At 38.1% G+C, this 25,676-nt stretch overlaps 1 protein-coding gene across 1 annotated transcript in view; it reads left to right on the plus strand.

Annotated features, from left to right (window-relative positions):
* The window catches only part of LOC6048699 (acetylcholine receptor subunit alpha-like), a 282,182-nt gene extending 256,985 nt beyond the window's left edge, over positions 1-25,197 (plus strand). Inside the window, 3 exon segments of the mRNA XM_038248068.1 lie at positions 3,842-3,973; positions 14,177-14,858; positions 23,076-25,197. Of these exon segments, the coding sequence (XP_038103996.1) occupies positions 3,842-3,973; positions 14,177-14,858; positions 23,076-23,276 (1,015 nt within the window). The 3' untranslated portion in view covers positions 23,277-25,197.
* Positions 25,198-25,676: the final 479 nt, after the last annotated feature.

The following is a 25,676-nucleotide window of genomic DNA, read 5'->3' on the forward strand; positions in this document are numbered from 1 at the left end:
AAACACACATATCACTCAAGGGCTCATAAGTGGCATCATAAGTGGTCATAGCTTGAGACAGGGTTGCCAGATCTGCAATGTTTTAGACTCGTTGGAAAGGTCTTTCAATGACCTTACCAACGATGGGCCGGATGATGGATCCGGACATTTTTTACATACATTTAATTGAGATCCGGCTACAAAAAAAGTACAAAAATAACTCGAGACAGGGTTGCCAGATCTTCAATATTTTAGACTCATTGGAAAGGTCTTTCAATTACCTAACCAACGATGGGTCGTATGATGGATTCGGACATTGTTTACATGCATTTAAGTGAGATCCGGCTACATAAAAAGTACAAAAATATCACTTAAGTGGTCAGAACTCTAGACAGGGTTGCCAGATTATCAATGTTGTGGATTCGTTAGAAAGGTCTTTCAATTACCTATCTAATGATGTGTAACATGAAGATGTTTGGTTCAGTTTACTGCCATTTATTCAACTTCCGAAAATATGTGAAAACACATTTTTATACATAACTTTTGAACTACTTATCGAAACTTCAAACAATTCAATAGCACCGTATGGGACCCTAAACTTAGTCGAATGCTTTTGGTTTGGTCAAAATCGGTTCAGCCAGTGCTGAGAAAACTGAGTGACATTACTGGTCACATAGGGGAAAGTGGGGCAAGTGTAACAAGCTAAGGAAATACTCGTTATAACCCATTAAAATGTTAAAAAATCTGTCGGATTTTATTATAATCATCTTATTCTAGGTCTTGACTAAGACTTTGTTAGAACAAGTTTTTAAAAAATCCAGTTTTTTAATGTAAAAAAATGATTTTAAAATTATTGATTTTCTGTATGTTCTACTCAACTAGTGGGGCAAGACGAACAACCCGTTGGGGCAAGAGGAACAATGCATGAAAAAACATGTTAATTTGCGAACAATTGAACTGTTATCACTTAGATACATCAGATTAGAATGTATTTGAAAGGATTCTTCCATTTTTAGATTGAATAATAATATTTTACTAAAAAATTTATCGTTTTTACAAAAAAAAAAATTCCTTGGATGATAAATAGAAAATTTTCATAATATCACTATATTTTGTATGGACAACTTTTTTAACGATTGTTTATCAGTTTTTAAGTACTTTCATGTATTTATTTCCCTATAAAATATGTTGTTGCAGCAATTCGTATTTTTTCCATACTAAAAATCCATATGGTACACTTGCCCCACCTGAACAAAGTTTTTTAAAAGCTCTCAATAAAAATAATCAAAAGTTAAATCATACTTTGTAATAGGTGCATGTCATTGGTAGGGACACTACTGATCTAGGAAAAATAGCATTTTGATAAAATGAGCCTTAAAACGAACCGTAAGCCTTATTTTGTACTTTCCAAATATTATAAGAAAACAAAGGTTTTGAAAAAAACTTCATTAAATCTTATGCCCCGTGGCGTTTTCGTCGTTTTGGCGGTTATGTGGTAGTAGAATCAGCTAATTGCATTGCTAGCAACAATTCCTCGTACTGGAAATAATCAAAATTGTAAAAATTGCGGCCGTACGAGCGATTGTTCCTCTTGCCCCATATGGTCGTCTTGCCCCACCTTCCCCTACACACACACATACAGCCACCAACCACATAGGTGGATTAAGTTAGTTTTCGATTCTGAGTCGATATGTATACATCAAGGCGGGTTTTCGAGCTTTAAATAAAAAGTTCAATTTTAGTGAGGAAGGCAAAATATTTGCAACGGCTCTGAACTTACTTCACAAACCTTTAATAGCTTAAAAAACTTTTTTTTTTTAGGGCCCATTATAACAAATTATAACAAATGGAAACAAATTCTGGCGGAGATTCGTGAAAAAATGAACTTGATTACAATTTTGTTTTGGTATATCAAACTGGAAAATTGATGATTAATTGTCCATTCAAAACTAAAAGAGATCAAAAATCTTTGCTGAATGTTTTGAAGGTAAATTGAATTTAATTTGTTGGAAAGAAAGTAAAAGGCTCGTTACGTTAAACAAGAAATTTTATCTACAATTGTCCAAGGGGGGGGAGAGGTGTTTGAGATTTTCAAAAAAATGGGGTCCACGTGGCTGGTCATATATTTTCTTCCAATGGTTTTCAGTCTTACGTGGTAGTTCTTTTTTAATAATAAGTGAGGGTTTGGGATCTACCTTTTTGCTTTTTCAATTGAGTTTTCACATCTTTATAATACATATTCAATTACTGGTCTGAACACAGCAGAACTTTCATGAACTTTTTGAAAATATAGGCAATTTACATTGTTCTTGAGTAATCGGTCATATTTGAGCCGTTTTCTCACTATAAAAAAAGTAAATCTTTCCCAGTTCCTGAGGGGAACACCCTTGAAGAGTATCGGGGTCGGCATTTACAAAGCGGATTCAGTGGCAGTTTCATTCTCAACTTAATGTTAACATGTTAGGGTTAATGTTTACATTCCATAGGTCGCCTCCCAAAGGTGTCGTGATAAGGTCCAGTTTGTGACGATGCACTACTTTCCCTTTGCTAAGCAATCGATTCCAGAAGGGAAATGATCACCAGTTTTGTTGGTCCGAGCCGGGATTTTAACCCCGATCTACCGCTTACGAGGCGGAAGCGTTACCACTGGGCTACGTGGCTCGGTCACTGTGCATTGTTTAAATTCTGGCTCTACATGCCTTTGTAGAATATTGATTTTTGCTAGTTAGACTTAGCCACTAACGTGCACAGGGTGGGGCAACATGGGGCAACTGCCTCACCATCCTCAGAAATTTGTTCTAAATTTGGTCAGGGGGTGGGCACGCTAGTGGACTTAGCTTACCGGCGATAACCACTTTTGATTGTGATTCAAGGCATGCATTCATGTTTTAGGATATGGTTCATCTTCATTTCTTACCATAAACCACTAAAACGACAGAAAACCTCAAAAATTATTCATGCATAAATCAATCCCCAAACGCAACCACCATCAAATGTCCTCACTAATCATCAATAATGGCTTGAAACGGTGTACAAAAAAATGTGAGCTAGGGTTGTTTAAACTTATATGAAAATACAGTCGACTCTCTGGCTGTCGATCTTCTCGATATCAATAATTCTCCATCTATCGATGAATTCTTCAGTCCCTTCAATCTGCATACTTCAATTATCTTTATTCCTCGATATTTTCCGTTGCTTGAAGGATCTCTTCCTCGACGGTCCCTTGGATTCTGTTTTCTTTAAAAATCTCTTCCAGTTGTCAATAATTTCACTTTCTCATGGCTTGCATATACATTTTTCTTGGCGAAACGAAGCCTTGAAGGGTGTATGACATTAGTTTGTTTTTGTTTGTTGGACGTTGCCATGATTCTCTCCCATAGCTGGATATCAAGAAAAAAATATTTTCAATCGAGTCTTCATTTTGCATCGTTCTGTAAACTGATGATTCTCTTCCTCGACGGTCCCTTGGATATTGACAACCAGAGAGTCGACTGTACAACTTATGCACCAAAATATAGTTATATTGAAAGAAGCATCTATTTGAATTAAGTTTCAAAAAATAGATTGTGTTGGATGGTGGCTGATTAGAAAAACAGTCGTGAGCCACCCTATTTGCCACCCCCTGCACCACCTGTCAACACATCCGGTGGTGTCTTTATTCCTATGACGTCTTCTCGACACTGCTGGTGACGATCCGCAATTTGCACTCTTCCGTCCGTCCAACCGCGTTGAAATCCGCGATGATGAAAAGCCGTCTATCCGTCCGCTCGGATCCCCACAAATCGCATTGGAAAGAGTACCACGCACCAAACTCTCACAACTCACACGTGTCACTATTTTTCCAAAAATATCGCCATTGCAGTGCCGCTTCGCAAAGATTTATGTTGCGCTCATGCCGTGGAATGGCCGGCGACAATATCCCACCGCTGCCGCCGACTATTGCGTTTGATCCCTCGGTGCTACTCGATCATCATCTGCTCGATTCCAGCGACAGGTAAATCCAGGACAACTGCCGGTTCTGGACCATGCTGGTGGTTCTGGACTGTTTTGGATTAAGGGCTGAACTGGTCGCTTATTGTTTATGTGTGTGTGTGTGTGTGTTTCTTCGCAAAGTTTCGTTTTCATTCCCGTTTTTCCCACAGAAATAAAAAAAAGTGTGTCACCCATCCCAAAAAAGCTCCCCCAAATGTCTGCTAGAGTTTTGAAATTGATGTTGAGTGTACAAATCGACCCGCATACAACCATTCACTGCTGCAGTGTCCGACGCATCATCCACATGTTATCCACATATGTACATATGCCCTCAAACGCCAAAACACATAATCCACCCTTCCGAGCTTTATGAACCCACCCATGATGTTGTTCAAAATTGTTTATTCGCATTAGATGGTGTTTTCAGTGTCTGTTCGTTTGTTTGTTTGTTTGTTTGTTTGTTCATTACGGTTGTAAATTTTAAAGTTCCACTTAATGTTGTTTTATTTATTTTTCAGGAAATAGGGTGATTCGAAACTACCAATTTGATAAATTTTTCAGGTCGAAAAAACTTGATTTTCTCCTGATTTATAGAACTGAGTACTGGATGTTGTAGGCTTTTTTGAAAGGGCACACGATTGAACCAAACTGCATCAATAACTCAAAAGCGATGATAATGCATATGGGTCATTTATGCGATTAGGGACAGTTTATCTCGACAATGATACAACCAAATGTCTTTAAATTAATGGTTGAAAGTGTATATTTTAATCCAGTGAAAACAAATTAAATAAAAAAGTTTAATTGTGTGCTAGTACCAATCCTTGATATTTTTGCCGTATGTAATCCCGTTAAAAACATAAGGCATTTAAAAAAAATCCTACAGGTTAAGAAGAGAACAAATGGAAAACAACAAATTCAAAAACAAATGTCAAAACTCAAAAGATATATTTTTTGTATTTTGTCAAATCGTGTCTTAAAATAAAATACAAAAATGTAGTTTTGTTCAATTTCATTTAATGTGTCATAACTGAATTATTAGATCCATTCGCAAAATTCAGATTTTTTTTTTAATTTTATGTTATTTTTATATGGACAGCTTTTTGTTTCAAAGTCATGAACAGAAGAAACAAATGATTCAAGATTAGCTCGCAATTTATTATTCTTTGATAGACGCAACAAGTTCAGGTACCTTAATCCGGGGTGGCATTGACAGATGGAGTTACTTTGATAGGCTGAGTTTTTATACATTACAAGCCTTACCCGACAAACTTCGTTCTGCCTTATTCATTTGTTGACGTTTTTTGATTTTTTGCTTATTCAGCCTCCTGTGATCAAAATATGATTTGACGTAACTTTCTCCATACAATTTGCCGATGCTCCGGAATCGGTTCAAAAGTGGCCAAAGCGTCAATTAGTTAGCGTATAAACCTTCCTTGGGCTCATACGAACCCAACACAGCAAATAGCACCTCGATCCGACGCTCCGAATTGATGTATTTATGTATAAAGGCAGGGGGGCAGAATGGCCCATGGGGGCAGAATGGGCCACCCTTGGTTTTCGGCTTTAGAATGGATATTAGGATGGGTACGTTTTTCAAAAAGTTCTCGGATCAAGTTTTAGTATGGTTCCCCTTGTAAGGCATGCCCATAGGGACTTTCATGCCAAATATCAGCTCATTTGGTTGTAAACTGGCTCCGCGCATCAGGGTTAAAGTTTACATGGGAATTACTATGGGAAATTGGAACTTTTTGTTCAAACGCTCCTACAGGTCTGAGAAAATCACGCGCCAACTTCTGGTATGGTCAGGCCTATGGGGAATGGTCTGGAGAACAATTTACCGAAGAGAGCAAATGGATTCGTTGTCCCTAGACCTGGCGCATCGGCAAACAAGCCGATGTCTCCGGAATCAACGGTTTTCCCTGAAAAAGCATCAAATTTTTTTTAGCATGCTATGAAAGCTTAATGAACACCGCGACGCCATACGTCAGGCAGCTACCACGTGGATGAAAAATTTGCAAAGAAATACAAATTTGCTATGCAAAGATTCAGAATTCGACTGAATAATATCAGGATTGCTCGCAAAAGAAAGTTTGCAATTGAATATTCCAGCCGTTTCTCACCCACGTGGTAGCTACCTGACTATGGCGTCGCGGTGTGCATCAAGCTTTCATAGCATGCTAAGGAAAATTTGATGCTTTTTCAGGGAAAACCGTTGATTCCGGAGACATCGGATTGTTTGCCGATGCGCCAGGTCTAGGGACAACAAATCCATATGCTCTCTTCGGTAAATTGTTCTCCAGACCATTCCCCATAGGCCTGACCATACCAGAAGTTGGCGCGTTATTTTTCAGACCTGTAGGAGCGCTTGAACAAAAAGTCCAATTTTCCCATAGTAATTCTCATGTAAACTTTAACCCTGATGCGCGCAGCCAGTTTACAACCAAATGAGCTGATATTTGGCATGAAAGTCCCTATGGACATGCCTTACAAGGGGAACCATACTAAAACTTGATCCGAGAACTTTTTGAAAAACGTACCCACCCTAATGGATATAAACCAACTGTAAGGCAAGGGTCTTATAAAGGACGTCAAATAACATCACCACACCGAAAACCATGTTTGTAAGAAAAAAACAAATTATTGACAAAACCACGCAAATGTTGTTTATTTCGAGTTTCTTAAAAAAACATTCTCGAAGGTTAGATTGTTTAAAAAAGTTTGTTCATTGTTTATAATGTTACCAGGAGCTATTACAAAGGTAATCAAACAACAACGGAACCTCAAATCAAATTAGAGGCTTGGTGGTGGAAGTGTTAAACTGAAATCCACTTGAGGGCAGAATGGACCACACTTTTCCTGCCTTATAAAAACAATCAAAAAATATGAAATTTTAGTTAAATGGAGTATGTCGCTCCTGGTAGGTTCACAAATCACGTTTAATGCTGAGCAGTTCTCTAGGATTTCGGTCATTCGATTTTTTTTTGTATTTTTTAATCCGACTGAAACTTTTTTGGTGCCTTCTGTATGCCCAAAGAAGCCATTTTGCATCATTAGTTTGTCCATATAATTTTCCATACAAATTCGGCAGCTGTCCATACAAAAATGATGTATGAAAATTCAAAAATCTGTATCTTTTGAAGGAATTTTTTGATCGATTTGGTGTCTTCGGCAAAGTTGTAGGTATGGATACGGACTACACTGGAAAAAATAATACACGGTAAAAAAATTTGGTGATTTTTTATTTAACTTTTATCACTAAAACTTGATTTACAAAAAAACACTATTTTAATTTTTTTATTTTTTGATATGTTTTAGAAGGCATAAAATGCCAACTTTTCAGAAATTTCCAGGTTGTGCAAAAAATCACTGACCGAGTTATTAATTTTTTAATCAATACTGATTTTTTCAAAAAATCGAAATTTTGGTCGTAAAAATTTTTCAACTTCATTTTTCGATGTAAAATCAAATTTGCAATCAAAAAGTACTTTACTGAAATTTTGATAAAGTGCACCGTTTTCAAGTTATAGCCATATTTAAGTGACTTTTTGAAAATAGTCGCAGTTTTCATTTTTAAATTAGTGCACATGTTTGCCCAGTTTTGAAAAAATATTTTTGAAAAGCTGAGAAAATTCTCTATATTTTGCTTATTTGGACTTTGTTGATACGACCTTTAGTTGCTGAGATATTGCAATGCAAAGGTTTAAAAACAGGAAAATTGATGTTTTCTAAGTTTCACCCAAACAACCCACCATTTTCTATCGTCAATATCTCAGCAACTAATGGTCCGATTTTCAATGTTAATATATGAAACATTTGTGAAATTTTCCGATCTCTTCGAAAAAAATATTTTTGGAATTTTCAAATCAAGACTAACATTTCACAAAGGCCAAACATTCAATATTACGCCCTTTTAAAATGTTTGTCTTGATTTGAAAATTCCAAAAAAAATTTTTTCGAAAAGATCGGAAAATTTCACAATTGTTTCATATATTAACATTGAAAATCGGACCATTAGTTGCTGAGATATTGACGATAGAAAATGGTGGGTTGTTTGGGTGAAACTTAGAAAACATCAATTTTCCTGTTTTTAAACCTTTGCATTGCAATATCTCAGCAACTAAAGGTCGTATCAACATAGTCCGAATAAGCAAAATATAGAGAATTTTCTCAGCTTTTCAAAAATATTTTTCAAAACTGGGCAAACATGTGCACTAATTTAAAAATGAAAACTGCGACTATTTTCAAAAAGTCACTTAAATATGGCTATAACTTGAAAACGGTGCACTTTATCAAAATTTTAGGAAAGTACTTTTTGATTGCAAATTTGATTTTACATCGAAAATGAAGTTGAAAATTTTACGACAAAATTTCGATTTTTGAAAAATCAGTATTGATTAAAAATTCATAACTCGGTCAGTGATTTTGCACAACCTGGAAATTTCTGAAAAGTTGGCATTTTATGTCTTCTAAAACATATCAAAAAATAAAAAAAATTAAAAATAGTGTTTTTTTGTAAATCAAGTTTTAGTGATAAAAAGTTAAATAAAAAAATCACCAAATTTTTTTTTTACCGTGTATTATTTTTTCCAGTGTAGTCCGTATCCATACCTACAAAATTGCCGAAGACACCAAATCGATCAAAAAATTCCTTCAAAAGATACAGATTTTTGAATTTTCATACATCATTTTTGTATGGACAGCTGCCGAATTTGTATGGAAAATTATATGGACAAACTAATGATGCAAAATGGCTTCTTTGGGCATACCGAAGGCACCAAAAAAGTTTCAGCCGGATTAAAAAATACAAAAATTAAAATTGAAGAAAAAAGACCGATTTCGTAAAGAATTGCTCTGCTACATTAGTTGATTTTTTAGTTGTTTTGATGCTGATTCGTAAAAAAAGTACCTTATTTCAACATATTAAAACTATTTTCAAAAATGTTTAATTTGGTAAGTGACTATTTTCATAAAAAAGGTCTAACTTCGTGGAAACTATGTTAGAAAGTTCCCTTCTGAGGCGCATCATTTATTATCTCCGTTCAACGTTTTATTAGACAAAATGGCTTGTGTTTAAAGGTGGCTCATTGTGCCCCGCACCTAGGTAAAGTAGCCGAAAAAAACTTTTTTTTCAAGTGGCTCAAAAATAGTTTTAACCTAAAAATGTTCATCAACCAAATATACAACATTGAAGGGAACATCCCAAAGCATAAGCCTACTACACTGAATTTATAAATTTGTATGTTTTTCTATGGGTTTTGGCGCATTTTACTTAGGTGGGCCATCAAAAGGTCATATGAAAACATAAAATTCTGTTTTGAAGGTCTCGGGACCAAAGATCCTATTTCTGAAAATATTTTTACCTGGTTCCTCGGAAAATTTTGCAATACTTAGCAAAAAATGGTGAAGTTATGTTTTCAATTGTCTGAGATACGATTTTTTTTAAATAAAAACTGGTTTTTTCGACGCGCCACGCACATAAATGGGAAAATGACGAAAACGACAAAAAATCGACTTATTTCACCAAAACTACGATATCTTGAAAATTTCAGCGATGACCTATACATGTTAGGGTACCAAAATTTTCGCAATTGAAATATGCAACTCGTTTTTTTTGATCAGTAGTGCGTTGCCTGTGTGGACGCTCAGTCCTGTTTTTTCGTGTTATTTTCCGTCTCTTTTGTGTCGCTGTTCGAGTGCATGGGGTGATTGGTCATTATAATTAAATAATGGCATCAGTAGTGCGGTGCCTGTGTGGACGCTCAGTCCTGTTTTTTTCGTGTTATTTTTCGTCTCTTTTGTGTCGCTTTTCGAGTGCGAGTAGTGCGGTGCCTGTGTGGATGCGCAGTCCTGTTTTTTTCGGGTTATTTTCCGTCTCTTTTGTGTCGCTGTTCGAGTGCATGGGGTGATTGGTCATTATAATTAAATAATGGCATCAGTAGTGCGGTGCCTGTGTGGACGCGCAGTCCTGTTTTTTCGTGTTATTTTCCATCTCTTTTGTGTCGCTACTTGTGTACATGGGGTGATTGGATTTCTTCTGATTCGTGTTGTTTTCATCTCTTTTGTGTCGTTGTTTGTGTGCATGGGGTGATTGGTCTTCTTCTTCTTCTTTTTTCTTTATTTTTAGTTCGCGCGTTCGTTGGCCAATGAGTTTATTTTTGTCCTCTTTACATAGTTTTCGATAGAAACGATCCGAATTCTTTTTTCGAGACAAGCAAGTCGTATTGCTGGATTAAGTCCTTTCTATATCATCGATGATCGGAAGGCACGCCGACGAATATGTTTTAAGGCTTATGATATAAAATCATTTTAATGAATAAAGCCCTTCTTACATCACCGTTGATCGGAAGGCACGCCGACGAAGAATTTCTGGAAGATCGCGGTCGAATTAATACTATATTTAAAATTCTAGATAGCTATCTTTCGGATTCGATTGTGAGTAGCGGGACTTCGCGGTTACTATGCAACGTATTTTTGGAGTCTTTTTATATTTTAAATTTATAAGTCCTTCTTTTATCATCGTTGATAGGAAGGCACGCCGCCGGTTAAGTTCGTTTAAGTTATTGTTTTAATTTCATTACAATCGGTTACGTGGTGTCCTGTTTTCGTTTCGTTTATTTTCGTTGATCGTAATAATTTATTCCAACTGGCAGCTTTAGTATTAACTCATCTACTATTTTTGACATTTGCTCGCGTTATCTTAATTGTACCAACAGTAAAAATATACTGATAAGTCCAGCCCATAGCACTACCGCTCGGTTGGCACGCGTTCGATTAAAACAAACTTTTTAAATAATCAATTATTTATCTTTCCGCAGCCGGCTGCCTAAGATTTAAAATTTCAACCGATAAACCAAATGCTCATGGTCACATCACTGCCACTCGTGAATCCTGACCTCATACCCATCTACTAACCCCCTCAAAACTCATGTGATACTTTGTCGGAGAAGCAGTCGATTGGGCGGTCTCTATCACTCAAGTATCGGACTAACATTCCCATCCACTTCCCCGTGACCCTACCACTGGTCGTGGCCGGCGCCGGTATTGATCAGCATGATAGGGGCCTTTGAGAAGTTGCGAAGCGAGGAAAGATAGCTCCCACTTATCTTCCACGGCTCGTGGATGTAACTTCTGGAGGTCCCGGTCAATAACGGAGTAGCAACTGCGGGTGGGCACCTATGCTTATGCTTATGCTTATGCTTATTGAAATATGCAACTCGTTTTTTGTGCCGTTTTCGTCATTTTCCCGTTTCTGCGCGTGGCGCGTTGAAAAACCCAGTTTTTTTTTAATCGTATCTCAGAAAATTGAAAACATAACATCTCTATATTTTGAATGTTATTTAAATTTTTCCGAGGAATCAGGTAAACATATTTTCAGATATAGGTTCTTTGGCCCCGAGACCTTTAAAACAGCATTTCAAGTTTTCATAGGACCTTTTGAAATGTTAAACTAGATTTTTGAAACTTCTTAGGCTGGTACAAATATTTTTAAAAGTTTTTGTCCCCCCCCCCCCCCCCCCTTCAAAATTGGCTCGAAAAATCAGGGGGCAAAAAAAATATTTTTACAATAAACTTCAAAATTTCAATGAAAATTCAAGTGCAACCAGTGGAAATCAAATTAAAATACATTCTTCCGCGTTAAAAATCATTTTTAGCATGTTTGGGTTTATTAAAAAATGTTAAGATTTTTTGAAAATTTTCGATGCAAAATCTTTTTTTTTCGATAATTTTTTTGTTTTTGTCAGATCTTAGATTTTTTGAAAACTAATGATTGCAAAACAACTGAACTAGTGTAAAATGCATTTTAAAACACTTTTTTCATTTAATGACTATGGTTTGTTATTTAATTTTTTATATTTTTTTTTATTTTTTTGCCCCCTTGACCTCGGCCAGGGCCGAGGGACAAAAACTTTTTTAAATATTTGCATCGGCCTTACTATTTTTCCCAAATAGCCAAACTAATCACCTTTCTTATGCGTCTAGGACAGCTAAAATCGGATTGAATGACGTGGAGACATGATTTTTTGCAAAATGTGGTTTTTGCGAAAAAGGACGAAAATGACCACCCTAACACGGCGCAGGTCACCTTAATGGCCAAACAAAAAAATACGGGTCTAATTATTTTGGCCAAGGAACCCCCAGAAAAATGTTGAGCCCGATCGGAGAACTTTTTTCGAATCATGCTGTTTTCGTGGGGAATTGCTGTATATAGATAAGGGGTCATGATTTACCTTTTTTTCTTTAAACAAGAGCTCAAATCGCAAAACGGACTGCATTTTCAAATTATTTGGGGAATCTTCCACTAAGAACGCGTTTGAATGTTTTGCCCTCTCACTGAGTAAAGTTACAAAACCACTCGAAAAATTAACTTTCTAAGTATTACTATACGCATACATATCAACTCAGAATCAAATTCAGAGCAAATTTCGGATATCTGATACATTTCGGATATATTTGGAAACTACCTTTTAAAAGCTTTTTTGAAAGCATTCAGGCGTAATCTAAAACAAAAAGCTTTTACAATTCTGGGGTTTTTTTTGGAAAGGAACAATAAACCAAATGTTCAGTTTTGGCTTTTTGAGTGTTTTTTAATACCCCTGACTCAAAGCGGTTTCAAAAACACCCAAAAAGCAAAAACTGGAAATTTGATTTTTTAGACCTTTTCAAAAAAAAACTCCAGAATTGATTTTGTAAAGAAAGCATCAATCACTGAGATGATTCGAAAATGTTTTTGAAAACATGGTTAAAAAATTTCCTAGAATAAAACAAATCATTATATTTGGACACTTTTGATCCATGCTTTGATTAATGTTTAAATGGGAATTAAAATTGATATTTTTTTGATAGAATAATTAAATGAATTAGTTGTAAAAAATAATTGTTTAAAATGGAATGCAAGTTAAAATGACAACAAAATGCTTTTTCTTTGTCGTTTTTTATTGTGTAATTTCATTTATTTTATTTTGAGGAGAAAAATTAACAAAAGTACAAACTTTCTTACATAAAAGCCTCTCTTCTACTATTTAGTAACTGTTGTTTATAAAGAACAAAGTTCCTTGTATCAATCAATGTGCGTTCTTCGTTAGACTGTTGGTGTTGTTGTTTTGTTGTATATCCTCCTCTACGCCTACGCAATGTCCTCGTAAACGGTCGTAGTCCATCGTTAAGCATAAATCAATAATCCAGTGTTAAGCAGTTTGAGTCGTGATATAACCTTAGTTTAGTTAGTCACCATCACAGTTTGCATGATCCATACGCACCCACGCAACCATTATTAGGTACAGTCATCCCACATACTTGGAACACTTTTGTGGTAATTTGTCAATAGGATGCAAAATTTGACTTTTCATGCAACCCCTTAATTTCAAGACTATTTCATCAAATGCAGCAAAACATTGCCTTTAAATTTCATGTTCCAAAGTTGTCGAACACTTAATCTTAGCGGATAAATTCACCAAGAAAGATATCATACAATTCATAAAAGCATAACACAGCTTGGGTATCGTTTGTTTCAATGCTTGAAGTCATTAACTGCCCATAATTGAAAATTCGGCTATTATGCCAAATCAAGTATTCCGAGAAAAACGCGTTTTAGTATTTGTCACTAAATCTCCGTCAAGGCAATTTCCCTTAAGAGTGGCATATTAGCCGTTTGGTTTTTCACATCGGCAGCCAAATCTAAACACTATTTCAGTGAAATTCAAGTTTCAGAATATGCTTTGGAACTTCCTCTACCACCTAGTGCTAATAGCTCGTTTTTGCCAAGAGTGGATAATAGCCGTTTTTTCAATGGTGGGCAGTTAATTAATGAATACAGAATATTTTGTAAAAAATGTGCACTCCTAGAGAGAACAAAAGTTTGTTTATCTGTAAGAAAAAAAAGTGTTCCGAATTTGTGGATTTCAAGAATCAATGGTTTTCTTCACAGACTTGATAATAAAAGTTAACATTTTATTCGGCTGATACATCATTTGAAAAATCGCAAGAAAAGCGTTCAAATGAAGGTAAAAGCGAATCATTATGTTCAATTATCGATTTTCTTTGATTTTTTGAACATTGGTTTCAATAAGAGGGATGACTGTATCTCTCTCTCTCTCTCTGTTGCGTGACATTGGCGCCTAACCCTTAAACAGGTGTCTTCTTCATGGGTGTGTGTTTTGTTGCGTGTTTTACTCACTTATTTTATGCTCACAACCCCGACTAAGCCAGATCTATTTCGTTTCAGCATAAACACATGCCGATTACACGGCAGTCCAACGCATCATCCTCATCACCACCACAGCGGTGGCGGCAGCCATTATCACCATCATCTGATGGATGACTTAGCACTGCCCTACCAGGATCACAACCATCACAATTCGCCGATGTCGCCGATAAATCTGAATCTGCTGTCATCGGTCAGCACGGCAGTGCCCAATCCGCACCAGACGGTGCCGTCCGGTGGAGGTGGCCTGTCGAGTGCCGGCGCGGCTCTGCTTGATCCCCATAGCGCCTTCCAGACGAACCTGGCGGGTGGACTCCTCGGAGTAGGAGCCGGCAAAACTAGCACCAATGTGATAATTAACACTGCAACTAACACTACTACTAGGAGTAATCTAAGCTGTTGTAATAATCTTTTCCTCAACGATGGACGAACCGGCGGTTTAGATAGTAGTAGCGCTCAATTAACAAACAATAACATCCTGGGCATTGACGCGTCGACGGCCGTGCCAAGTGTGCCGATCATCAACACGACGGTGGACAGTGGCCTCGGTGGAAGTGGCGGCGGCACCACCGACGGTGGCAGCAAGGATAAATCGTCGGTGGGCGCGCGGAATCGATGGCTCACGTGCCCCGAGCTGCACAAAGCGATGGACGGAGTCACGTACATCGCGGACCACACGCGGAAGGAGGAGGAAAGCACAAGGGTAAGTGTCGATGCAGTGCAGTACCGCTCACCACGTGCTGTTGCTGCATTACTAGCACGTTGTTGTCGTGCTCCAAAATGGTTATTGCACAACTTGGTAGTGCAGCAGAGTAATCTGGTTTTACATGGCAAACTAGAGAACAATAAATATTTAAATTTATGAAAACATGGTCCAATTTTTATCCATTGGAAGACTTCTCAAACTTTTTTTTTTATTGTAGCTTATTGTTGCGTCCTCGAAATGCTTTGAACTGAAAAACAATCAAATTATATTTTGTTCTGGAGAAAAATGTCGTTAGTGTCCAGAACCAGATTTCAAAATCAACCTGAAGATTTCTCGGTTGGTTTAAGGGTTTATGCAGATTTTCCGCAGAGTCTAGCTAATTGGCTGGGCAAATATCAAATATCTGCAAACATCTGATTTGGCGTTTTTATCAAAACAATACGTCCACTATACCTATACGCTTTTCTACACATAATTTGACTTGTAATCTGATTACAGATACTTAAGGCTAGTGATTTTTAGTGATTTCGCGGAAGCCACGATTTACGTGAACATTACTATGTGCCATGAAATTTGATCAATCTCGTGAAAAGCCGTGAAACTCGGATTACGCAAAGACAATTTATGACAACACCCGGAATTCCATTTTCCGAAATGGGCGCTATCCGGAATATTTTTCATTCTTATATTATATTTTTTTTTGAAATTAAATATGTCTTTATTGAACTTTCTTATAGTAATTACATTTCATTTACATTCTAAGTGGTATGGCTAAATGCTCATCATGTTTGTTATATTTTTCGTTTTATTATTAACTCGTCATCTTGAACTTGATCGAGGTCACGTTCAACTTAAGAGTTTTGAGCTCTTCTTTCAGCACACTCACATCCATGTCGTACAGGCCTCGGAGGACCTGTTTCATAGGGCGTTTACCTGGATCGTCATGGCTGTAGTATTCAATCTTGGTGTTGCCCAGGAAATCCTGAAAATAGTTGTAATCCTTTCTGGTAGGTAGCAGAATTTTGAGTCCATCAGCACACAAGCGAATGGAAGCTCGTAAAGCACCAGATTTGATAAACCCGGTCAGCCACTTTCGCACCGGATCCGATGACGATGTTTTCACAAAAATGGGAGGCACCTTTTCCCGTCGTTCAAATTCTTCTTTCTCGCTCACGTCTACAGGGAGGGTAGCGAACTGGTTTCCAGACGAATTTTGAGCGTCCTTGCTCAAACTGCCTGGCTTTGCAGGTAGCGCTTCGGCATTCTTTAGCTTCTTCAAATCTGCCGATCCTGCTGGTGAGGACCGCCTCGTTTTCTTGCCGTGAGCCATTTTTTCACTTTTTAAGCACTTTTCAGGAGCTAATATCCAGGAGTATCTGACTGAATGGTGGTCCACAAAGGAATCCCGACTTGGTGTTACTAAACTGGAAGTAGGAATACTTGTACAGAGAACGAGTTGTGGCGCTATAAACATGATAAATAGTGACCAGGGCATTCGTGGAAATACATTGTCCCATCTCAGAGGGTCCCGGAGTACCAAAACATCTTAGCAACGAAAAAACCATTTCGGAGCGTATGGTGGTGTGTCCCCACGCTTCTTCCTCCCCTGTAGATTCAGAATTGCCCGAGCAGGAGTAAATAACACGGGAATACCAAATGTTTGTATTACTTGAGAAAATAACAGATACCAAAGTGTGGTTGCCCAGTAATAGAAAGTAAAATACCATGAATTCATAACAAAATCTTGTATGTGGAAGACCAAAACAATACCACAACATGTTATTCCAAGTGTAAAATAATACCACAAAATAAAACCATTTCAATACCAAGTTGAGGTCTTCTGGATTTTGAACATTGATTGAATACCAAAACTTGGTATTGCTATAATTTTATTTTTCGGTATTTCCGCGCCCTTGAAATAACTGATTTTGGTATTCCTGAGGTTATCCACATACATGATTTTGGTTTAATTTCATGGTACTTTACAAACTATTACTGGGCAACCAAGGGCACATTTTGGTCGCTGGTATTTGCACAAGTCATATCAAAATTTGGTATTTTGATGCTATTTTTAGTGCAGCAGTTGCAGTTAGTGAAAAAACGAAAATGATCCGCATGCAACAGAAAAATTTACTCACTTGATAATTCTATGTTGTTCTATGTATGTTGTATCACTAATATTCTTCGCCACATCGAATAGATTTGTCATTGATGAACAGCTTTAATGCTTGAATTTCTTGAAGCTTCTAAAAAATAACAAGATTGAAAAATAAATGATATTAAAATGAAACTGTATTCAAGTTCACCAAAAAATTCAATAATACTATCAGTTGTTTCGTTAATCAAAGTATTTGGATATCCTGACTTAGAGAAATTTCAACGATTTTACAAATTTTCTTGATTATATACAAAAAAATCAAAAACAGCTTTAACATTTGTGGTTTTCAAATCATTTTAGCGCAAAATTAATTAGCTTGTCAAAATTGGTCAAAATTCTCCATAGTTTTAGAAGAAGTTGATAAAACTCTGTAATACCAAAATAATACCAAAATGTGGTATCCGATCATTGACAAATTCTGCTGTTGCATAATCCTCAAGACAAATTTTGAAGGGTCCAGGAATATCAAAATTTGGTATTGATACCAGAGAAAGGTATTATTACACATTTCCCTGGTTATTTACCCATGCTCGGGTGTATTGTTCGTGCTCAAACCACATCAACGAATCAGGTCTCTGAGATACAACTTTACGCAGTAGGCCTGGCCGCTTTAACACTTGTAATGTTTTAATGCATTATAATGCAATGGAGCACTACAGATGTTAATAAATGACAAAAATAAAGCTAAAGCTAGGCGTAATCCAACCTCAGGCTTTCTCTAGGATCCCTTCGAAAGATTGGCTGTTCTAGGGTCTGATTAGATACGATTAGATGTGCGTGTTTTGTTGAAGAAAATTGATTTATCACACCAAATTAGGCTGATAGTTTTAAAAAGTCTTGTTATGCTGTGTTGAGAAGTATAGCAAAAACAAATTAAAGTTGTGCAATTCGAACACCCTTGTTTCCCAATTCTCTCCTCAACGAAATGAATTGATTGTCTGGTGGCACATTGAGAACAAAACCGTGCAAAGGCCACCCTTTTGACCCTCTGTGTGAACGATTGTCAACTCAATCTGTTTGGACACAGAGAGTGAACGCGTCTGTTTGCTCCAATGCGGCCGAATAAATGTGCCTTCTCATTCTTTGTAGCATTATGGTATTAATCACATCTATACCATCAACAAAACCACCCCGGAACGTTTCTAATCTGTATTTGCTCGAACGTTCCCAGTCGCCAGTCCCCTCTGCCACGTTGGGGAGAGATGAAAACGGGATAAAGCAGGGGGTGGAAACAGCATGACAAACCAGCAAATCCCAAATTCCCACAGCTGGGACGCTCGCTCCGGAAGGTTCCTCGAAACCAACCAACCAAACGATGACACGCCATTGGAGAGCCAAAATCTCTCCGGCAGGAGCCTAAAGCGAAGATGTTTTGCTACATCTCTAAGAAGGCAAGTGGTACAAACACTTTCGCGGAATCCGAGAGGAATGGCAGAAGGAGGTCGGAAGGATGCTACCGGAGCAGCTCCAGGTCGGTCTGCGTGTCGACGGATAAAAGGATGCATAAAATTACTCCGACACTTGAAAACCTCTTATCCGAAGTTTGTTTAAATGATAAGTGTCTTGTTTACGATGTTTTCGGCTAGAGAAGTCGCTTAGATTGCTCGTTAGCAAAACGTGGTGGGAGCGCAGGTTGGGAAGACTAAGATCTCCGGTTTCGTATGGGATGATGCTTCTTGCTTTTTCGTACGTGTAGCCATATAGTACGGGGATAAATTGTTTTTCTCCCCGAAGAGCGACAGAAAGTTTGTTGTTGTTCATTAGACAGATTCTCGGCCGTGGCCGGGTCCGGATGGGGACCAATTTTATGGGTAAATAATTTTCATGTCATTATTTCCACAGGTCCACTCGGGGGAGTTACGGACAACGACGATACAGACCACTAGGTGCCACCCGATGATGAAGAGCGACAAGATGTTTTCATCCTTCCTCTGGTGGTATTAGTGGGTGTGGGTCAGAGAAGATGATTGAGTAAAAAAGTTTGCACGCTAATAATGTTTCATTGATCCTGCGGCTATGACTATGCTCAATTGACGGGATGTTGAGCTAGGAAAAACTTTCGTATTTTATGACGAATGATGTTTTTATATAGACAGATCATTAATTTACTAAAGCTCGACCAGTGTAGTTGTCGTGATTGATACAGTTTGCTAAAGGGATAAAGCACTCCCGCAAATTCGTTACACAGCAAATAGTGATAGTAATCATTGTCCACGAATGATTTTTTTTTGTATAATACTTACTTATAGTACATAAGGAAATTCCAACTGAGGATAATTGAAACACTTCAAGCGCCTTCATTAGCTCTGATTTTGATTGATATTAAAACTATTTGTTGGTTTCGATAACAAACTAGGGTGATATATGCCACTCATTATAAAAACCGGTTATCCGGAAAACCCGGATGGCTCCAATATCTACCACAATGTGACCATTATTACCGAAGAGCCATTTTAAATTTTTAGTGAATGGTGACGTTGACATTTTGCTTTCGTTTCAGTGCTGTTAAACGATTAAATTAATTACGTTTAACTACGTTTAACGGAATCGTTAAACGTTAACCTAAACGTGAACGCGAACGGAGCCTACGTTGATCTTAACTTTAACGTGAACGGAGCACGTTAATTAACGCGTTGATTAACGCGTTTTTCCCGACTTTGAGGGACTGTATCTTCCAAACGGTTACATCTAGCGGGTTACTTCCAGTTGCATTTTACGGGCATTAACTGTGACTATGAGTTCCCGGTGAGGTAATTTTTCCAAAGTGGCCACTGGTTCCGGCAACCCGGAACATCCGTCAAGCATGTTTTTTTTTTAAACTTTGGCATTCAATTGACATTTGAGCCAATGTTATGAAACGTTGTTTGTGTACTATAGGTATACTGACTACATTGGGTCAGTTCAGGGTATCTGTGGCCACTCCGGAACCGATTCCATGGTATCACGCAAATAGTTTCGATAATTGTGATATTCAAAAGTCGACCTGTTGCTTATCAAACTTCGTAAATTTAAAATCATTAATCATCCTTTATCATGCCGGTGTTCTTTGACCCGATCGAACCACTCCGGAACCGCTTACTGGTTGCACCGGAGGAAGTGTTCTTACACTGAAATAAAAAAAAAAGTAACAAATTCCTAAATTCTAGGAATTTTGCCTCCTTTCCTTATTAAGTAATCCAAAAAACCCGATTACTAAATAAGGAAAAGTGGCAAAATTCCTAGAATTTAGGAATTTGGTACTTTTTTTTATTTCAGTGTAGTATGAAAAGCCCTTTCATGTGACATATCAAACTTCATGAAATTGAAAATTATAACCACTTAGATGAATGTAGATGCCTTATGATTCTTTATAAAGATTTATTTAGTTTATTCAGGAAATATTGCCGATGCACTTTTGTATTGGTTCCGGTTGACCAGTCTTTAAACTCCAGAGCGCTTGCAGTTAGTAGGCTACAAGATGGTACGCAGTTGGAGTCCCATTGCACTGAATCCAAGTAGGCTCAGTAGCCATCTGAATTGTACAGGTTTGACACTCTCGTCGGTTACCATGGAAACACAATCAGAGAGCCAGTAGTTGCTGTTAATTCTTCATGAGGCGTCGGCACTTTCTCTATGATGCAGGAGAAGAGGGAGGAGGGGGAAGCACTGTGACCTCCAGTGACTGATTCCGGAAGGATCAACCCTGATGACGTCAGTTTGGACTTTCAATTTCATGAAGTTTAATATGTCACATTAAAGGGCTTTTTTATACTCAGTACACTTCCTCCAGTGCAACCGGTAACCGGTTCCGGAGTGGTCCGATCGGGTCAAAGAACACCGGCATGATAAAGGATGATTAATGATTTTAAATTTACGAAGTTTGATGAGCAACAGGTCGACTTTTGAATATCACAATTATCGAAACTATTTGCGTGGTACCATGGAATCGGTTCCGGAGTGGCCACAGATACCCTGAACTGACCCAATGTAGTCAGTATACCTATAGTACACAAACAACGTTTCATAACATTGGCTCAAATGTCAATTGAATACCAAAGTTTAAAAAAAACATGCTTGACGGATGTTCCGGGTTGCCGGAACCAGTGGCCACTTTGGACAAATTACCTCACCAGGAACGCATAGTCACAGTTAATGCCCGTAAAATGCAACTGGAAGTAACCCGCTAGATGTTACCGTTTGGAAGATATAGTCCCTCAAAGTCGGGGATTAACGCGTTAATTAACGTGCTCCGTTCGCGTTCACGTTAATTTTAACGATTAACGGACGCGTTAACGTTAGTTAACGTTTAACAGCACTGTTTCGTTCGTTCTCATATGAACGAATGAGCGCAACGTAAGGCCACTCGCACATTCATTTGATTCTCACCACAGACAAACAGACATGAAAGCTAGAACAATTTTTTGTTCAAAAAGTGGGACCAGTTAAAATTTGAATTTCGTTTGCCCACTAACGACATCTATCTACGATCCCTTGAATCTCTGTCTCCCTAATGAAAGCAGGACATGCGATGTATGTATGAGTATATGTTGACAGATAACCAAAGCATCCAAAGCAATCATAAACAAATCGAAAATGCATAAGGGCAGAAAAAATGGTTAGCTCCGTTTCGACGGAAATTCCCCATTTTGCTGTTCAGAAGCCCGACGGAAAATCGCGGCTGCAAGGTCAGTTTGTTCCTTTCGTCATTGGCTAAGTAAACTCCTACAATAAAAGCATGTGCCGTGCCGCGGACAACACCGGATCGGATCGATCATAACGAAGACAATGCAGTTGGTTCCGTTGAATGAGCGGAGCCGCGGGGTGGTTCCGTTCTGTCGTGCTCAGGTGGACTAGCCTGCGCCTGTCTTTGCGGAGTGACTGTTTGCCTGCACAGCCTCGATCTCCCCGTTGCCACGGTCATACTGACGAGGTGGGAGAGCGACCAACGACTTGCACGCATTGAATCTACCTCGATGAACGCGATGCCCTGAAAAAAATCTGACCTAGTAGCTAGGATATTCCGTTGGGTGCTTGAACAAGTCGCAGTGCATCCTTCAATTCATCCTAGGGCAGTCATCAGCTCAGTATTCGGGACTAGGTCGTGTCATACGAACAAACCAAGTGGCGCTGGAAACTCTATCCACCGATAGATGGGTGGGGTGGGGTCCTCCACCTCGCCAAAATCAACGTGGCAACAAGCGCGCCAAAGACAACGCTGCGCAGCTGGTTTCAAGCTCTCCGCCTGCACCGGCCACAAAGAAACTGCACCGATGAAACCGCCCGCCCAAACAACCCAATCCACCGGAGAAACAGGCACGTCCGCACGGAACCACTTAGCAACTCCGCTCACTCAGCGGAACCTTCGTTGTGATAGAACCCACGGGAAGCCCCAGAAAAACGACTTCGATCCGTAAATTTTCAAAAATACGGTGGATAACTCCACGCGTTGTCGTCTTGTCGGCAACCAAAACAAAATAAAAATGAAAGCTCAAAGCTGTCATTTCGAAAAACGGTCACTGAGCACAAATGCGCCTCTGGTGGTGAAACCGGAAAGCAATTACCATGCTTTTCAAATTTTTGAAAAATGACCGTTACATTCTTGGGACAAGTTAGTGACCTCGACTTTCATGTCTGTTTGTCTGTGTTCTCACTACATTGGCACCTTCTACATAAATTTCGACCACTTTTCCAAAACTGCATTCTACAATATTTAAAAAGTATGCATTCATTCAAGAAAAGTCTTAAGCGACTTAATTTTATGTTTTTTGCCGCGTCACCCCTTCGCATGCATTAAAAGACTTTTCCCCCAGAACAACTTTAGTCAACTCTTTCAATGCAAGCGGTGGGGTAAAGCTTAAATTTTCAAGACCTCTAGAGTTTTTTTAAAGTCCTATAATCGGGTTGATATTTGGACGTTAGGCTTATTTAACCCATACTTTTGAGCCCTGCAATGGAACTTTGTATTGCACACTTACAATTTTTGATCACGGAGATATATTAATTCTTTTATTTTTATATTTCAAAACAGAACAATCGCCATATTAATCTACGAATATTTCCATTCGTTCTGTCCGCAGGTAAAGGAAGACTGGAAGTTTGTGGCGATGGTGCTGGATCGGCTATTTCTGTGGATCTTCACCATCGCGGTGGTGTTCGGAACGGCCGGCATCATCCTGCAGGCACCAACGCTGTACGATACCCGAGTACCAATCGATATCAAGATGTCGGAGATTGCGACGACCACTGCAAAACCGTACATTGCCAAACCGGTGTTATAATCAAGCACCCGTTACCCGCTACCTATATTCTTGGTGGTCGTCGTCGTCGTCGTCCTTGGCCCGGAGTTGTTACCGCGGTAAAGCGCTGCTTCTTGCTTTTGTTCTTCGGTTTTTTTCACTCCCGTGGAAGACAAGGCCAGAAGATTTAACACCCAGCGGGATCTACAACATCTATATCAGAGAGCCGAGTGGGACGGGAAGGACTAAATAAAAGATAGACTAGAGAAGAAGGAAAAAACTGGGGCCGTTCAACACGCGTGGACGGTGGAGGTTGTAGACAGAAGAAAGTTTATAAAGTATTTTTAATTCCTCTCAAGTGGTTTAACATTGAAGGAGCACAAAAAAAGTTGAAGTACCAGCAGAGAATATAAAAAAGTGTGTCTTGTTTCCATTGTTTATTGAGAGGACTGAACTGTTTAAAATTTTATTAACGTTTTAAACTTGCTGTAGAGATTTTCGAGCGTCAAATTGAGGTTATCTAGGAGAACAACAGTTTTTCTTTTTGTAATTGCCCTCAAGAGTAAGCACACAACACCTAGAAAAAGTTATACCGTTGTAATTAGATGATTGTTGAAAAGAAATGTTACTATCGAGTTGGAAGCGTGAATGGATCTTTAGTATGTGGTAAACCAGAGGACGGTGCATTTAATCAATTTACGTCACATGATAGGCGCGATGACGTGTAAGGATTAATATGTTCGTTAGGTTAGTTGAGATTTTGTTGTAGAATATGTGTATTTTCCGTTAGCAGGTTCAAAACCAACTGATGAAAAAAGTAATGTTTTCAAATTAACAAAATGTTCACTGCCAGATCCTACAGGTTTTGCGTTCAATTCACTTAACAAAACACGGTGATATTAGTTAAAATTTCACAAAAAAAAACCAAACCAATCTCGTATTCCTAACGTAGCTACCTATTTAACTGTCGAGAAAACTTCTTTCCCTTCGTTGCGATTCGCCATCAGTTCTGTCTTTCCTTCACGCTTCAGAAGTCACAACGAACACACTTCATACAAATTAATCAACTTGAATGTTTATAAAGCGCACACTCGTGGAGATTTAATCCATGTGCTCAAAAATCGAGATTATCCGTTTTTCAATGTGAAATCGACTAAGCAATTGTCTCGAATAATTATTAGGAACAACTTAAAACATCATTTGGACGGACTCAATAATACTGGATTGAGCTGGCACACCTTCATCATCATTCGTAAACCATACCCAACACGAACAACTCAGAATGCACAAATACTACCAACGAAGATATCATTCACTGGCAGAACATAACACAAATCTTAAATTCACTAACATGAATCAAATCTAGCTAAATTATAATAGTTCTATTGCTCTAAATACCTTAATCTTTCACAAGCTCGACACGTTTTTCCCCTCACCACACACGTTCACCTCCCAACCCACTCACTTTTCAAGGTGAATCGAACCAAAAACTAAATAGAATCACACTTAGCAAACTCACACAAATCAAACGTTTACTTGCTCACTAGAAGAGAGGAAAAGAACTCACCTGGAAATAGAAAATGTTCTCACACACTCACTTACTCACTTCTGCTCACATCTTTCACCTTGATAAACCAACCAACCACACAATGTATCACAAACATTCAACTAGGAAAAAATCAAATTACTAATAGACACACACACAAACAAAACAAAACAAAACAAAACGCTGAAAGAAGGAGAAACAAGAAGAAGGGATAGCGCATGATTTTTATAGCCAGTGAAAGAAAGCGAACAGCTAAAGTAATAGCAACTAACGACAAAAATTGAAATAAAAGGTTAACTTAAAACGGAAACAAAACACTATTAAATATTTTATTTTTTAAACAAACAAAACAACAGAGTACTATGATAAAAAAGTAAAAAAGGGAAGAAAATACGTTTATATACATAGCTAAACAAATAAAAGAAAAGTATAGAGCAGATCGATTTAGAGACAGAGAGATAAAAAAGCAAACACACTCACACACATACATACATAGAGCAGTAACGAACAAAACAAAAGAGAGAAAGAAAAAAAAAGATGTATGCAAAAAAACGTACTGCATATAAGGTAGATGAGATTTCTTTTAAGAAGATTTTTTGTACAATTTTACTCGAGTACGTGAGATCGATTTTGAGAAACTTAAACCAATTTAATAATGAAACGAATTCGAAGCTAAAACTAGTGTCACGTGATAGCGAAACAACAAACAAACAATAGGGCAGAGTGGTTTGTGCTATAGCTCTCGGCATCATCGTCATCATCACAACACAATCAAGTGATTCGCTGAGCATAAATCTAAGTCGTGAGTAAAAACGGAGCGGGCTCTCCGTCCTTACGCATTCCCACATATTTTTTTTATGTTGTTCAGTTCCAGCAATTCAATCGTATTTAATTTG

Source organism: Culex quinquefasciatus, chromosome 1 (genome assembly GCF_015732765.1).
Source record: "Culex quinquefasciatus strain JHB chromosome 1, VPISU_Cqui_1.0_pri_paternal, whole genome shotgun sequence".
Classification (NCBI taxonomy): domain Eukaryota; kingdom Metazoa; phylum Arthropoda; class Insecta; order Diptera; family Culicidae; genus Culex; species Culex quinquefasciatus.